The 16,307-nt window shown below is 39.6% G+C and overlaps 1 protein-coding gene across 1 annotated transcript in view; it reads left to right on the top strand.

Moving 5' to 3' along the window:
- Positions 1-362: 362 nt before the first annotated feature.
- The window catches only part of LOC131065516 (protein SEMI-ROLLED LEAF 2), a 198,064-nt gene continuing 182,119 nt past the window's right edge, over positions 363-16,307 (top strand). The window contains exons 1-4 of the mRNA XM_058000022.2: positions 363-922; positions 1,086-1,221; positions 12,316-12,390; positions 12,583-12,698. Of these exons, the coding sequence (XP_057856005.2) occupies positions 1,087-1,221; positions 12,316-12,390; positions 12,583-12,698 (326 nt within the window). The 5' untranslated portion in view covers positions 363-922; position 1,086. The remainder of the gene's footprint in view (positions 923-1,085; positions 1,222-12,315; positions 12,391-12,582; positions 12,699-16,307) is intronic.

Raw genomic sequence — 16,307 nt, 5'->3', positions numbered from 1 at the left:
ATTCATTCAATACCCAGTAACCCAATTATCTAGAATGAGAGAGTTGGAAAGATTCCCTTTTCCTGTAGGTATTTGTGTAGAGATAAATTAGATTGCAGGTATTAAATCAGTCCACATAAAACGAAGAACAAAATGAAAGCGAGAGAATAGACTTGCAAATATATTAAATAGAGAAAAGTGATTAAAAGTCTTTTCGAGTTTTAAGAAAAACGTCATGAAAGTCGAAAAAATTGTTTGAATATATGTGGTCTGGAGACCCACTTGAAGAACTGACAGATGTCGACAGCACATGGAACCTAATAACTTCTTACTAAATAAAACTTCAAAAATTATGTTGGGAGTGAAACAAAGTAATTCTGTAACGTTAAATCAAATCAAGCTAGATAAGTGGGGAGTTAGCTAGGCTTAAAAGGCTGTATTTTACTCAAGAAAAATTCTTTGCTTCAGGTCTCATTTTATGTTAGATTACCCCGCAGCGCTTATTTTTAGATATCTCCAACCCCACATGCCTGCCACTAGACAGGCACTGCAACATTTGCTGTACTCAAAATTTTCAGCGTGATTATAGCAGTGACACATGCTTTTTTAATCATATGGTCATTGGGTTCATTATGGATTGATTTTTATGTCCAATATAAAACCCTGGGTCATTGCCTGTTATTCTTTTTTAACATCCTCATTGCAAACCCATCCGTTGCAAGCTTCCTCTTCATACTTTTTATTTGAGCATGTCCATTCATAGTTAGAGCAGAACAGAACATCTTCATTTATTGAATGTAATGTTAGAAAAAAAAATGCTGGTCAATTGGTTGTCAATGTGACAGCTTACATACCCAAGTCAGTTACGCAGGCGTGTTTGAAAGTATTACGAAACTATTTAAGGAATAGCAATATTTGGTACACGACACCATACATTACTCGAGTAAGTGTTACGGATTCACAAAATATATGAACAGGAGAAACCCTGTAAAAATGAATGAGGCTTGAAGTCTCATTTCGTTTTTCTGTAGTTGTTAACTGCACTTGTGTTTCGAAGTTATTTCTGTGTAGGGTGTTATTGTTTTAAAAGTTGGGTTTTGTCGCAGGATGGGTTTTATGTCCAGAAAAGTTCTGCCCGTATGTGGGCGTATGTGTGTGTGCTGCCCAGGGCTGAGATCAAGGTCCCGCCAGCCTGTGAAGAGATACAAGAAGCTCTTTGCTGACATTTTCCCTAAGGTCCAGGTGGGTTGTACATTTTACCGTGTTTTTCATTCAATAGTGGTGTCTGTGAAGATACATATATTTTTTGTCAGATTTATGGCTGGTAGTTTTATGTGCATTGTAGTCAATTTATAATTAAAGTCAAGGTTCTTTTAGCAAAGTTAGCTATAGTTCAGTTCAATATAACTTCTGTCTCGTTCTTGGAAGTCACCTTTGAAAGTAGCTTACTTCGGCTGCTGAAGGCCCTCCTTAAGTCTAGTTCCTGACTATCAATTTCGTAACATGACTAGAAGGATCATTGTGCAAAGTATTAGGTAAGGTTCAGTTCACGATAATCACGATCTTATGACCTGCCATCGCAAGTCAGTCTTAAATAACTTTTTGGCTTCTGCACGACATTTCTTTGCCCAGATTCCTGTCTGTAGAATTCTTAACATGACTTGAGGGGTCATTTTGCAAAGCGTTAGCTAATGTCTAGTTCAAAATAACTCGAAACATGGTCTTGAAAGGTGCCCTTAAACGTTCTGTTTAGGATTCCGTAGGCCCTCTTGTAGTCTAGGGTGTTTCTGTCTAAAAAATTCATGCTTAACTCAATCTGCAGCTGGGTAGGTCCATTTGAGGTCTTTCAGTTTCATAATTTTGACGGAGAAACTTTTACTCTTAGCTGGATGTTATTCGCTGTACTTGGTTCCTCTTCTTTAGAAACGTGTAAAATACAATGTCTTTGATTTACAGGGCATCTTGCCATGAATCCACATAAAAGCGGCTTTCATTGCATTGTCTGCGGAATCAGTTGAAAATGACCAAATTCATAGAATTGTCATTAAGTCAATTGGTGATTAAAAGCAGAGATTGCCGGAAACAGCGTTTCAGGTCAACAGATACATGTTCAGATAAATCCTATTGGAAATGCGATACAAATTGCATTTTTATGGGATTTTGATATGCAGATAATTGAGGGGTGAGATGTGTCATTAGAAAGCATTCTTTGTTTGTGTAGGTCCTTTCTAGGTGTGAAAATATCATTCTCTTTGTCAACTTAGTCAATTGAAAATGACACTGATTGGAAAAGCTTCGAGTCAGTCATTGATGTAAATAACAGATTGTGACAAAAGATGTTTAAGTGTATACATCCATCCTCAGATTATTTTGATATCAAATTCTATTAGAAATGCAATTTTCATTTGAAGAGACTTGATGGGTCACTGATTGTGTACACAAAACTGAAGCAAATGCAGCTTGACATCCTCATTGGAACAAATATTGACAAGATATTTTGATTCGTGATGTCATGGAGGGAGATGCTGCTCCGAATTTTAAGCTACAGGTGGTCTTGTTGAATATTATGCACTAGAAGGTCCTCATTGCTTCTGTACATCATTTCCAGGTCTTGAAGATTCATTCTGATCTTCTGCTGAATCAATTGAAGATTACAGCGATAAGTTTAAATTTTGTGAATTGTCATTCACTCTTTAGTCAATCATTGATGAAGCCAACAGATTCTGACTAAAAGTGATTCATGTGTACAGATTTATTCTCTGATACTCCTGATATCAAATTGTATTAGAAATGCAATGTACATTACAGATTTACAGGAGTTCAAATAATCCATTCTCCAAAGACTAGATTGTTCATTAATGGTGGATATAAAATTGAATGAAATGTTTCTTGACACCCACACTAGATAAAATAGACAAAATTAATTGATTCGCATATTGCTTCTATTTTTAAGCTGAAGATGGTCACATGGAACATTATCCAGTGAAGAAATGCAAAAATTAGAGTACTTCTAAAAGAATGAAGCAGCTACTATTTAGGAGGATCTGCCAGAGAGGGGATCGAAAGTTTGCTGGGACTACTGAAGAGTGTGAACACCAAAATCTAGAGGAGAACCAGGGAATATGCTTGCAAAACAATTCCTATTTTAAACTGGACATCATACCTCCGTTTAGCAAAGAAGGCATTAACAACAAATTTCAGTGATAAACATCAGCAATGTACTGCATTAACAACAAATTGCAGTGATAAACATCAGCATTGCACCTCTTTGATGTATGAATGAGCTCTTAGATTTGGCTGAAAGGTAGATACATTCGAAATATGGGTTGGAAATGGAGAGATTCCCAATTTGTCAGTGTCTATGATCTTTGAAGCACCTCTACATATGGTAACCGTTTTTGAGTTGATGGTTTATATAGATTTCCAGCTCAAGATATGGATGGTTGAGATCATGTTTTAGATTGGATAGCTAGGATTTGTTTGCATGTAAGGAGGGATTGGAAGGATGCATGTGGAAGGATAGGATTAAATCAAGTGGATGAAGGGCTAGTATTATCTGAACTTGCATGGGTAGATGAGATGGGAGCAAGTGGAGGCTTGAGGAGAATGCAAATGGATAGTCAAGATTGAACTTGAATGTAGTGTCAAGATTCACACAAGTGGATGCTTGAGGGAAGTGCAAGTGGATGGTTAAGATTGAACATGAATGGAGGGTCAAGATGTAAAAGGTTGATATTTGGTGAGATGGAAATGCTCTATTAATTAATTTTTAAATAAGAAAAGGTTGTGCGTTAGCCTAATTAATTAGATGAACATTTATCTAATTAATTAGTTATGGAGGAAGGTTAAGGTAATTAATTAAATGATTTAATTAATTGGTGAAGTTGGGGGGGTGGAGGAGGGCATCAGTTTAATTTATTTAATTACCTGTCAGAGGAAGGATGACCATACTGATGCAGGATTAATGACGGAAGTCAGAGATGTAGTTGGGTTCCAATGTGGAAGCAGATTTTAATTGTCTACAAAGAGTTTCATAGCCATGTGGGCAGCACTATAGTAATTTTTCTGTGCTAAAGAAAATTAGCAAATGGCAGTTAATACTCCTAAAATGGTGTGTACAAGCTGAAAGATATCCATTGGACCATTTGATGCTAAACACTCCTATGGATACTCAAAAACACCTGGTAATAAAGCTCAGTCAAGCCCTGTCCATGGTACCACTGCGTCAGATGTTCTATAGAAGCAAACATTTGTGGGACAATTGTGTGATGAACCCTTGCTGATTCAATTCTTTTAAAAATAAAGGGGTAAAAACTTTATTGAAAATCAGACACAAGAATTACAAAGAGAACCAGGGCCCCAAGGCCCCAGAAATGAACCACAAGCCCAGCCCAAGATCAGCCAGTTTCATACCCATCCATGTCCTCAGCAAGAATCTTTTGCAAGTCCTGACAGTAATATGAGGAAAGATGCTCCCAACCTTAAACTTTCCAATCACTACTGTGTTCCGAGGCCCACTTAGCCAAACAATCTGCTGCTCTATTCCACTCACGAGGAATGTGGATGAAAGACACCTGCTCCATAGACGAGCTAATATGAAGAATCTGACGAACAATCTCTGCCAGCTGCCAATGAATCCGACTCACCTTCTGCTCTGTCAACAAGTTCACAACAATTTGTGAATCCGATTCACATATAACCTTTCTTCGACCCAACTCCCAGGCACGCTCCAAGGCATAGAGAATTGCAAAACCCTCCATAAAATTATTAGAATGCTGCCCTTTATGAACCAAAAAGAAGAAGACCGCCTCCCCCATACGATCCCTACCAACACCACCAACCCCAGCAGGGCCTGGGTTACCCCTAGAGGAGCCATTGATATTAATCTTGATAAACTCATCCTGAGGAGGCATCCATCTTCCCATCCTTTGAACCTTCTTCAAAGTATGTCTACCTCTCCTGACACAAGTTGAGGCAGGAGACAACTCCTGCAATCCCAACCTACTCACAATATCCGCCTCATCTCTATTTAGAGGAAAATGCACCTCACATTTAGCTTCCACCGTCTCCTGGATCATAACAATGATTCTATTCCCCATTTGCTGAACCACCAGTTTGACCTCACGAAAGATCCTCCCGTTCCTCTCGAGCCAGATCTGCCACAGTATGAAAATGGGCCCAATGTACCAGACAGTCTGGAGGAAGGAGGAGAAGATAGGAGGTCTGCCCAAACTGCTCCAAAACTCCACCAGGGAATCCGCGTGAACACAAGGATGCTTCCACAACCCCCACCAATAGTGCCAAATAAGCATAGAGAAGGGGCATCTGAAGAACAGGTGTGAGGAGTCTTCCTCCCCATTACCGCACAAGGCACAAATGGAAGGCCCCAAAAATCCCCGCTTGCGAATATCGTCCCAGGTTAGGCATCTGTTCAAAGCCAAAGTCCAAGAGAAGCAGTTACACTTTGGCCAAGAAAGATTATTCCACACCTGTTTCCACCAGAGCACCTCTCTTCCCTCAAGTCTTCGGTTCAACAGTTCCCGGTATCCACTTGCTACAGTAAAGACGCCCTTAGGATTCGGAAACCAAGCAAGTCCATCCCTACCCTTGAGAGAACTACAGTGTCTATTCGCCAGAATGCCATGCAACTCCGCACACTCTTACTCCATCCCAGCAACCGGCCACTCATTAGGAGCCTTCCACCGCTCCATCTCCAACCACCTACACCTATACACAGCCTTGAAGTCACTCACCCTAGACCACCCTGCCTCCAAAAACCTCTGGCAAAGATTCCCAAGGTTGGGAAACTGGTCCAGGATGGGGGGGTAACCATCCCAAGAGTTGTTCTAGAATAGGACCTCTTCCCCCCTCCTGCAAATCCAAAAGAGACCTTCCTTAATAAGAGAAGCCCCCTTCTTAAGAGTACTGCAAATCGTTGAGCCTTTACCCTCAAGCGGATATCTTGGAATTTCTTCCATCGGGGTCCTATGCATATATTTGTAGGCCAAAATCCTAGCTCAGCCACGATCCTGCTTAGCACACCACCTCCAGTACAATTTAGCCGCCCGGGCCTCCCCAAATAAAATAGACAGCCTTAAACCTAGCCCCCCCGACTGCTTCGGGCTACACACCAAATCCCAATTGACAAGACTCCATTTGGAGGAGGAAAGGCTACTTGCCCATAAGAATTGCCTAGCCAGAGAGTCCAATCTCTTCAAGAACCACTTAGGAGCCACTTGAAGCATACATCGATAAATCGGAAGAGCCTGAACCATCGACTGAATCAGTTGAGCCCTCCCAGCAAAGGATAACCATCTATTAGTCCAGTGATCAACCTTCGTGCGAAATTTATCCAAGATACCCTGCAAAGATTCCTTAGGAGGGTTACCAGGAGAAATAGGAATACCAAAATAAGTCAAGGGTAAAGAGCCAACTTGGAATCTCAAGATAAGAGCAATCCTCCTTTGAATAGAACCAGGAGTGTTGAAAAAGAGGATAGAAGATTTATCCTCATTAATCATCTGGCCCGAAGCTGCAAGATAAACATCCAAAACCTTTCTCAGATTAGTGGCCTCTTTGATCCAAGCAAGTCCCATCAGGGCCGTGTCATCAACAAATTGTAAATGAGACTGCGGTTGCAAGTCATTACCCTAGCTCCATCCCTGAATAAATCCTCGACCCACTTATGCTTAATCAACCTCCCCAGACCCTCAGCCAGAAGAATGAATAGGTAAGGGGATAGGGGGTCCCCCTGGCGAAGACCCCTAGAAGCACCAAACAACTCAGTATGATCTCCATTGTTTAGTACCGAGAAAGATGTAGACGTAACACAACTCATAACCCATTGGATCCATTCGTGAGCAAAGCCAAACGCCTTGAGAATCTCCTGAAGGAAGGACCAACGAACTCTATCGTAAGCCTTAGCCATATCCAGCTTAATAAACATAGCTTTTTCCTTGGAAATTGCCATAGAGTGAATAGTCTCCGTAGCAATGACCACCCCGTCTAGGATTTGGCGCCCTTCCACAAACCCACTCTGCTCCTCAGAGATAACATCCCCCAGACACTTTTTCAACCTATCCGCTATCAGCTTAGGGATGATCTTGTAAATCACATTGCAGAGAGAGATAGGTCGGAAATGGCCTAACCGGTCAGCCCCATCACACTTGGGGATAAGTGCAATGAAAGTCGCATTCAAGGCCCAAAGCATCTGCTTATTCCTCTGAAACTCCTGAACTACTTCCCATAAATCCAGTTTGATAATATCCCAGAAATCTTGAAAGAATTCAATCGGGAACCCATCCGGTCCAGGAGCCTTTCCCTTTCTCATGTGAAAAACAATCCTCTCTAGTTCTTCCAGCGAAATGGGACCCATAAGCTGCTCATTCATCTCCCTAGTAACTAGAGAAGGGATGCAATCGAGAACTTGATTCTCCTCCACTGATTCCCCCTAAGAATCCTCCTTGAAGAGTGACCGGAAATAATGTAAAGACTCCCTAGAAATCTCCTGTAGGGATAAAAGCTGCTCACCTCTATCATTAACCAGAATCGGAATGGCATTTCCATGTCTTCTTGCTTTCATTGAGTTGAAGAAGAAGGCAGTGTTTTTATCCCCCTCTTGAAGCCAATCAATACGAGCTCTCTGTTTCCAGTATATTTCCTCCCTAAGCTCCCATTCCTCTAGAGCCTTGACAGCCCTGTCTTCCTCCCTAAGCAAGGCTTCAGACAAACCATGCTCTTTGATGTCGCTGGTGATGCCATTCAACACTATCTGAGCAGCTTTCTTAGCATGAAAAATATTCCCGAAACCCTGATGGTTCCACTGTTTAAGCTGAAACTTAACAAATTGCAGCTGCTTGGCAAAAGTGTACATAGCAGTGCCAAAGGCAGGCCTCCCTTTCCTCCACCACTCCGCTACAAGAGTCTGCAAAGCCGGATCCCGAAGCCACATAAGTTGGAATTTGAATGAAGGAGAGCGAGAGACTCGAGCAGAAGATGAAACCAACTTGATGGGCCAGTGATCGGACCCTCTCCAGTCAAGAATCTCCGAGCTTGTGGACCACTCCCCACCAATCCAAAAACTAGAAACCAGAAAACGATCCAGCCTTTCCGCAATCCAATACTCCCCTACCCTCCTATTGTTCCAAGTGAACAAACCATTACTAGGCTTAACGTCAACAAGATGCAATGAAGCTATATTATCCCGAAAAAGGAAAGACGAAGGTTCTAACCGCATAACACCCCCCTTCTTCTCACTCAACTCAAGGATGGCATTGAAATCGCCCGCCATAATCCAAGGATGAAAAGGGACCAACCTTCGCATACAAGAGATATGGGACCATAAGTTCTGCTTACCCCGAAGATCAGTGGGAGCATAGATGTTAGTAACCAAGATATATTCCCTAGCCTCAAGACTAGAGACAACCCCGGATAACGAAGATCTGGAGGCCGCCCACCAGACAGGGCGAATCCTTAGAGGGTTCCAAAGACAGGCCACCCCTCCCGAGGAGCCCACAACCCCAATACACTGACACTGGCATCTCCCCCAAAGCTTTGGCACCAAATCCATCATACTTTCCACAGAAAGTTTTGTCTACTGCAAAAATAGTATATCAGGAGAATGGCTCCTTATCAACTCCCGAACAACTTTTTGTTTAGGGCCACTGTTCAAGCCCCTCACATTCCATTATAAAACAATCATTTAGGGGGATTGGAAAAATGAGAATCCAGAGTCTCTACTGACCCTGACTCAACCAAATTCTCCCCCATCAATTTGATCTTCTCCAAGTGCTTTTTTCTGCCAACCTTTGAACTCTTCTCCGATGATCCTTTCTTAATGTCCTTCTGGTGGAGACCCAAATGTAAGCCCATCTTGTTACACTTTTGGCCCCAGTAGATTCCAATTTTTGAGCTGAAGGAGAGACCTCCCCCCCAGCCAACTCCACTACAACGCTAGGAATGGTCCCCAACTGAGTCACAACTGGCTGATCCATCTCCATTTGCTGGCTCCCAACAATTTGTAGAGCCTGGGTCGAGTCCCAATTCACACTATCATTGACCAACCTTGGTGCACCCCAATCCAAAGGAGTCAGCCCAGGGTTCACCTCCTGCTGGGTGAGGTCGTCCAGGGCTTCAAACCTGTTAAAGGTATCCTCTTCCCATCTCTCCTGTAGGGGCCTCTTTTGTCCCCGATTCCTATTCTTTGTCTTAATTGGGACAAAACCATCAATACCCACAACTTCCTCAGTTATGGCGGCTTTTCCTTTGTCAGCCCCATCTGTTTTACGGATCGGCTGTTGAGATTGGCGCACCATCGGTTTATACGTAGGACACTTGCGCTTCAAGTGACCGTACTCATGACACAGACGACACTGAAAAGGTAAAGTCTCATAATCCAGCTGTTGAACCCAGGAATAAGACCCGCACACATATCTATAGCATCTGGCAGAGGCTTACTAAGATCATTTTTAACACAGATACGAGCGAAGGTCATTACCCTTCTCCCCAAGGTTTGCGATGAGGCTCCAATTGGCCTCCCAAGCACTGAAGCGAGCATCTGTAGCACATACTCCTGACAACATTCCACCGGAAGACGTGGTAAACGGACCCACACTGGGACCCTATTCGGGAGTTCCTCCGAAGGGTTGAACCCTGCATGCCAAGGTTTGATGAACAACCTCACTTGGTTGTACAAATACGACCCTCCTTCAAAAACCCTACTCTGATCCTCCATGCAATTGAAGGTAACCATGAAGTAGTTGTTTGCTAGTAACATAATCTCCATCTCCCCTTCCAGAGCCCAAGATCTCTGAGCCCAGTTCTCCAAAAACTGCAGAGAAACCCTCCTCCCCAAAAACTTGCAGTATAACGAATGTTTAGAAAAGTAATTGACATCTTCCGCTATCATCTCCCGAGGAATACTCAACCTTGGTCTCTCGTTGCACTTCTCTAGGCAGCCATTAATCTTCGAGATCCGAGAACCCCCAGCACTTCCAGCCCCGGACTCTGAGGCAAAAAGGTTATTATCAAAGGTCTTTACATTTTGGGGTGGAGATTTCAAACCCACCATAGCCCGGAAATCCATATCGTGAGGCGCCTTCGAGGCCTCTCCACTAGATCTAGACATCGCACCACTCGGAAAGCCCACCTCCCGAAAGGAACTGGCCAAGGACGCCACACCTACTTGCAAGAACACACCCTCTCCCCACCGTGCAGCTCGAAACCCCCACTGCCCTTCCACACGAATAGGCTGCGACTTTGCAGGAACCCCGAGCCCCTACCTCCCGCAGCACCTCCCACCACCCACAACCACCTTCCACCTTCCACCCCCGCAGCTCCGAAGCTAACCCCTCTCACAGCAACACCCCAGTTCGCAAATGCCACCCTCCCGCCGCTGCACCAGCATGCAGGCTCCTCATACGAGCTAGGGCTGCGATGCCCTAGCCCGCGTTCGGCTCCCTCCACGTGCAGCGCCATCCAAATTTCCCTGGTTCAATTCTTCAATCTGCTGTAATGTAATATTTTTTCTGTGTTTTTGATTATTAGAGATGATCTTTCAGAATTAGACAGAAGTTGCAAAAGGGGTTTCTTTAATTTTCAATATATATTGAAAGAATACATGAAATTAATCAGCTTAAACAAGAAATTGGGGAATTTAGAAGCATACCCGTAGGTCCTTAGCCAATTTATTGAATTAAAAGAATTCAATCAGCAACTTATAAAGTTCTGATTTTTTTATTCTGAAACAATTCATATCTGCTCTTATTTAATACTAAGACACCCAAACAGTGGAAGATGGTGCCAATAAATGAGCAAGCTGTGAGTTTGGGAAAAGAGACCTCCAAACCATAGAAAAATTAACAGCAAAACAGTAAATAGGAATCCTACAACAAATCTGTCTTGTAATAAGCCAAATCTGCCCCAATTTAATTCAATTTGACTTCTGAATGAAGCCAACCAAGCTGCAACAATTCAATTGATCTTTCACAATCTCAAAGCTACTGAATTCTGAAGAATGCACGCTCTTCAAAACAGGTCCAAACCCTAGCTGCCATAGCCAAGTGCTCAGAAGAAATGTCAAACGCTCAATATTCAATTAAGGAGGTCTAATTTCATCTTGGCCGCCTAAATACCCAAATGGTGCGATTTTAGCTTTTAGGGTTTTAAAAATAATAACTTGCTTTTAGGGTTCCCCACTTAACCCTAAAAGGGACACCCAACTTAGGAGATATAAAATTTTCACTTAAATAAATTTAAGTGATGCACTTTATGTTATTTAAGTGATGCACTTTATGATTTTATTTTAATATTTCATTAAAACATTAATTCCCTGCGAGAACCACCTAAAATTTCATATCTCCCTCATTATCGCTCAGAAACTGAATCTGTCAGAAGCTGGGGCCACAGTTCGCCATGCCAGTGAAAATAGGACCATGTCTATTTTTAGCAATTTTTCCCTAAAAAATAGGAAACCCTCATATGATGTTAGAAATTGATGAAATGAAGACCAAAACTGAACTCAACACTGAACTAGAACAAATGGACTGACCGCTCCTCAAGATACTGCATGACTGACCCCCTTATCCATACCCTGTTAGCCTACAAGGGTCCAAAAATAGGCTAACTCCTCGAACTCTGATGCTCACGAAAATGGGGACATTGCAAATTGGTACTGTACTTGTAGTAGCTTGATGCATTTATTTATGATTTCTAACGTAGGAGTTTTGTCTAGAGCTTGGAACCTCTTATCTAATGAATGTGTGTTTGATAAAGTTTAAAAAAACTTAAATATGAACCTTTATTAAAACTAAACAACTCTTTCACATAAATGAAATTGTTATCAACGACTGAAATAGAACTGTCTGTTTATCCTTTTGCATTTGCAAGTTCTTTGACAGTCAGGATAGTCATTCCAGTTGCTGCACAACATCAATGGGAGTTTACCATAACTGCCCATTCAGATAGTTTGGGTTGTGTATTGTACAATGCATGATCAGTTTTGATACAATTTTTCCACTAAATGCATTAATAGTACAATACTATGGATTTTAGAACTGCATTAACATTCTTCATCCTATATCTTCTCTCGTGAATAAACTTGAACACTATTGTTTTCTTAGACATTCTTGAAGGCTAGATGTGTCAAAAGTTTGCACTATGTTCCATCTATTTTTTTTCCAAGAATTTCAAATCTTCTCTTATTCTGAATTATTTTCAGGAATACGATTCTGTAGGCATGAAAATGAATTTTTGTTTGTGTGTCGTTTATAAGTTATATCTGAAGTTCTAAACAAATTATGCCCTGGTACTAAATTGTATGGAACTCTTTTGTGGCAGGATGAACCTCCAAATGATCGTAAAATTGCCAAACTCTGCGAGTATGCAGCAAAGAATCCATTGCGTATACCAAAGGTCTCTCTTATATTTATTCTAAAACCTTTTGTCATGTGTCTGTCAGTGAAGCATCTGACTCGTGAATGAAGTATTTACTACTATAAATTGAGGCTCCTCTTTCCAGCACACTGTAGACATTGATGTATCTTTTGTTGGTTGAAGATGAACACATTCTTTATCAATTGTGCTTTTGTTCTTTTTTGATTTCAGATAGCCAACCTCTTGGAACAAAGGGGCTACAAAGAATTGCGGAATGAGCACTTTGGGTCTGTACATGTTATAATGACTGCATATGGCAAATTACTTTCATCATGCAAAGATCAGATGTAAGTACATGATGGTCAGTTTTACTATAAATGTTTTGGCCTTAGGGTTGCTTCCATTCTGCTTGGATGGAAGGTGCAATTGTTGTCAGTCAGAAATTGCAGTGATGCATAAGTTAGATTTATAGTTGAGGTTCTAGTTGCCCTTTCATAAGGTTTCAGTTTTCACTGACCATGTTTCTGAAACATCATATTTATCATTTTTCTGCAATTCTATTGTTGCCATCATAGTTGAAAAACTTGGACTCGGCAAACCCAAATTTTTAAAAAAATTCGGAACTTGCAAAAACTTGGGGAAAAATTCAGCAATAACTCTGCAACTTTATCGAACATCTGACAATACATTTAAATTTTTTTTTTTTTTTAAAAACACACATTTACACGAAATTGGTTGACTTTATTTCAATACTGACTTGTTATAGTGCTCTGGGCCTCTGGCTATAGCCAATTGACTTTGGTAAGATGTTGATTTCTGAAAGTGCTATAGCCTATGGTTAAAGTCAATTGACTGACTCCCTGTTGGAGTGTTTTTTCACATTAACAACGAATCTGGTTTATAAAAATGGTAGCTATTCTCTTTTTTTCAGCATTCTTAGCAAAGGTTATTTTTTATTTTACCTTTTTTGTATATCAAGCAATTGTAAAATGTTTAAACAATTCCTAGCTATATTACTAATTTCCTTACATTTCTAAATGCTGCATTATTAGGAATCAGGATTATCTTAAATTTTAATATTTCTACAACATATATAGCTAATTTATTCTGTGTATTTTTCTATATAAATTGTTCTTTTAACTTAATCTCTATTGAACTTTAATAGATTGTTCTTTATCTATTAATTTAAAATACAACATTTTATTAATTTTTTTTTAACTTTGTTCTATAACTATAACTATTATTAAAAATTAAATCTTTAACATTGCCCAGAAACACTGCAATATCAACTACGATTATAGATATTGCAGTGTTTCTGGGCAATGTTAAAGATGTAATAAATAAACTGTGTATTGTTGTTAAAGATGTAGCAAATAATATATTTAACAAATCCTAAAGTACTGATGGAAATTATAAACAAACCGAAAATTTACAGTGGAAATCAATCTGAAATAGATTATAACTTGAAGACTTTGTGCGTCTGGTTTTTGTTCCCATTTTCGTGCCCTATTCGTGTTGGCGGCATTGCAATAACCTTTCCCATCATGGCTTGCAAAAGCGAAAATATGAAATAAACATTAGGTTTTTGCAACTAAATACTTTATTACTTTTTAGCACTGATTTTTTCCGTGAGTCTGCGATTTTCAGCAAGTTTTTTCGGGTTTTCTTCACTGCACGTTTTTAAAAAACTCGGTGCCAAGTTTATCCACGAGTGACTTGCGACCAACTATGGCTTGCAAGTACTTGTGGGTCTTTAATAAACTCGCAGAGTTTTTCATCTTTGGTTGCGATTGACGTCAGATTCTGTTCTGATTTAGTACCTTAGTTTTTAATGTTTTAGATACTTGTAAATGTCATACCATGAAATGTTTCGTAAAATGGGAGTATTCCAACATGTCTACTCCTTGAATAGGTATGAATACTATAAGTATATTCCTATCATCATGAGATTCCTATTTTTGAGAATAACAAAAGCGAACCAAAATAGATGAATTTATTTAGGAAAGAACATTGCATTAAAGGTCATAGATGTGTGACATACTGCTATCACATTGTTGAAAATTATTGAGACACCCCACCTGGGAGTAAAGACAAAACATATCTCAATTCAAAATTGCAAGTTGTGTTAATATCAGAGTTGTGCAACATAAGCCAATCACATCGCATGAAGGATCTAGGGATGACAAATCTTTAGGGGCTAGGATTTTGATAAAGTTGACATTGCTTGAGGACAAACAATTTTGGGAAGGGTAGATTGTCATGCAAAGGCTATTACAAGGTAGTAGACAGCTGTATGTAAAGGCCTGTGAAGTTGATTGTGCCATCGTCAATCAATGATGTCCGATATGGCAACTTGTAGGAGGACAACTAGAGGCTCTGTGAACTTAATATTATTGTGAAACATTAAGTTTCAAGTTAAAAACTTTAACAATGAACATAAATAAGTGTGAACAAAAATATAATGGAAAGTTACTTGTACAATCTCCTCGGCCAGTTACCAAAAAGTATGCTGTGATGTTCCCATCCAAACAATCAAAACACGATGATGCCACTCTAGAATAGAATTTAAAAAAATAAAATAATAATACAATTAAAATACGAAATATTTATATATAACCAACAGACAAGATTTAATATATAATTTATATTTATTAAATATTAATATTAATTTCATATTTATCAAATAATAATAATAAAAGTAACATAAATAAATGAATAGTAATAAAATAAATATCTAATGAGAATATTCGAGTAAAGAAAACTATGATACGTGGACGATTCACTATATGCTAATTAATATCATGACTGAGAGAGCCAGATAGAACACGTATCACCATATCCATATAGACGTTGCCAGATGTGTATTGTTAGGATTAATATCGATCAAGGTGAAACGATAGTCCTAGCAATTTATTAAAGTCAAAGAACGAATGCTCCAAATACGATTCCATACAGAGTTCGATGGTCGGGAATGTATTCTCAGCAGCACAGCCATGATTACGAACATGAAGGAGATCACGATTATTGCTGAAGACACCAATCATTTTTTGGTATGGCTTAGCGATCGATTAGGTATATACAATGAATTGAAGCATGTATTGATGTATTGATCAATAATACTAAACAATGATTATGATTGTATCAATGGTGAGCAATACCGATGATGAATAGAGAGTCTCCTTATCCAGACAAAATAATATGTAAACCAAATGTGATTTAAGGTAAACCAACTATGGCATCCAAACCAGCTTCGATTAATGATAAAAATCAATATTAATTGAAAGATAGCAATTGAGAAGTCTAATTGGTGGTTTGAGATGATTATGTTGGCAATATGGAAAAGGTGTGATTAGTTAAGTTTGACCAAATATAAGAAGAGATGCGATTCGTTTATTTTGTGAAGAGATGTAATTAGGAAGGGATATGTTCTTTCATAATTCAAGAGGTGCATCCCTTCTATCTAGCAGGGTATAAGAGGATGATCAAACTCATTCATTTGGGGATTATCGAACATTTTCTTCATATATACATATCCAAGGTTGATCTGCTCTTTGAGCACATTGCCTCTCAGCAAATCAGTGGCAGTCATTATTGTGAATCAGACACAGTCAACCAATTACGTATACATCAAGATCAGATCAGACACAGCAATTTTCTTGAATCTCAGTCCTATTAAAGGACAGTTATAATATCAGACCCTCTTTGACAGAGAATTCAGATCAGTTATTAATCTCGCTATTTCTATTAAGATATAGATATTTGTTCAAATGTCAAACCATTACTAAAAGACTTATTTCTTTAAGCAAACTGGAAGTGATTTCCCTGTATTTGCAAGCTTTCGTATTGCCTAATCTAGGAATATTAATAAGGGGACATTACGTATGCTCATCAAAAACTCGATCAACCACATCAATCGCTGCAATGGTCTTTGTATATGATGAATTAGACCACTCCGC

This window comes from Cryptomeria japonica, chromosome 4, assembly GCF_030272615.1.
Source record: "Cryptomeria japonica chromosome 4, Sugi_1.0, whole genome shotgun sequence".
NCBI lineage: Eukaryota > Viridiplantae > Streptophyta > Pinopsida > Cupressales > Cupressaceae > Cryptomeria > Cryptomeria japonica.
This window is presented reverse-complemented; position numbering and strand designations above follow the sequence as displayed.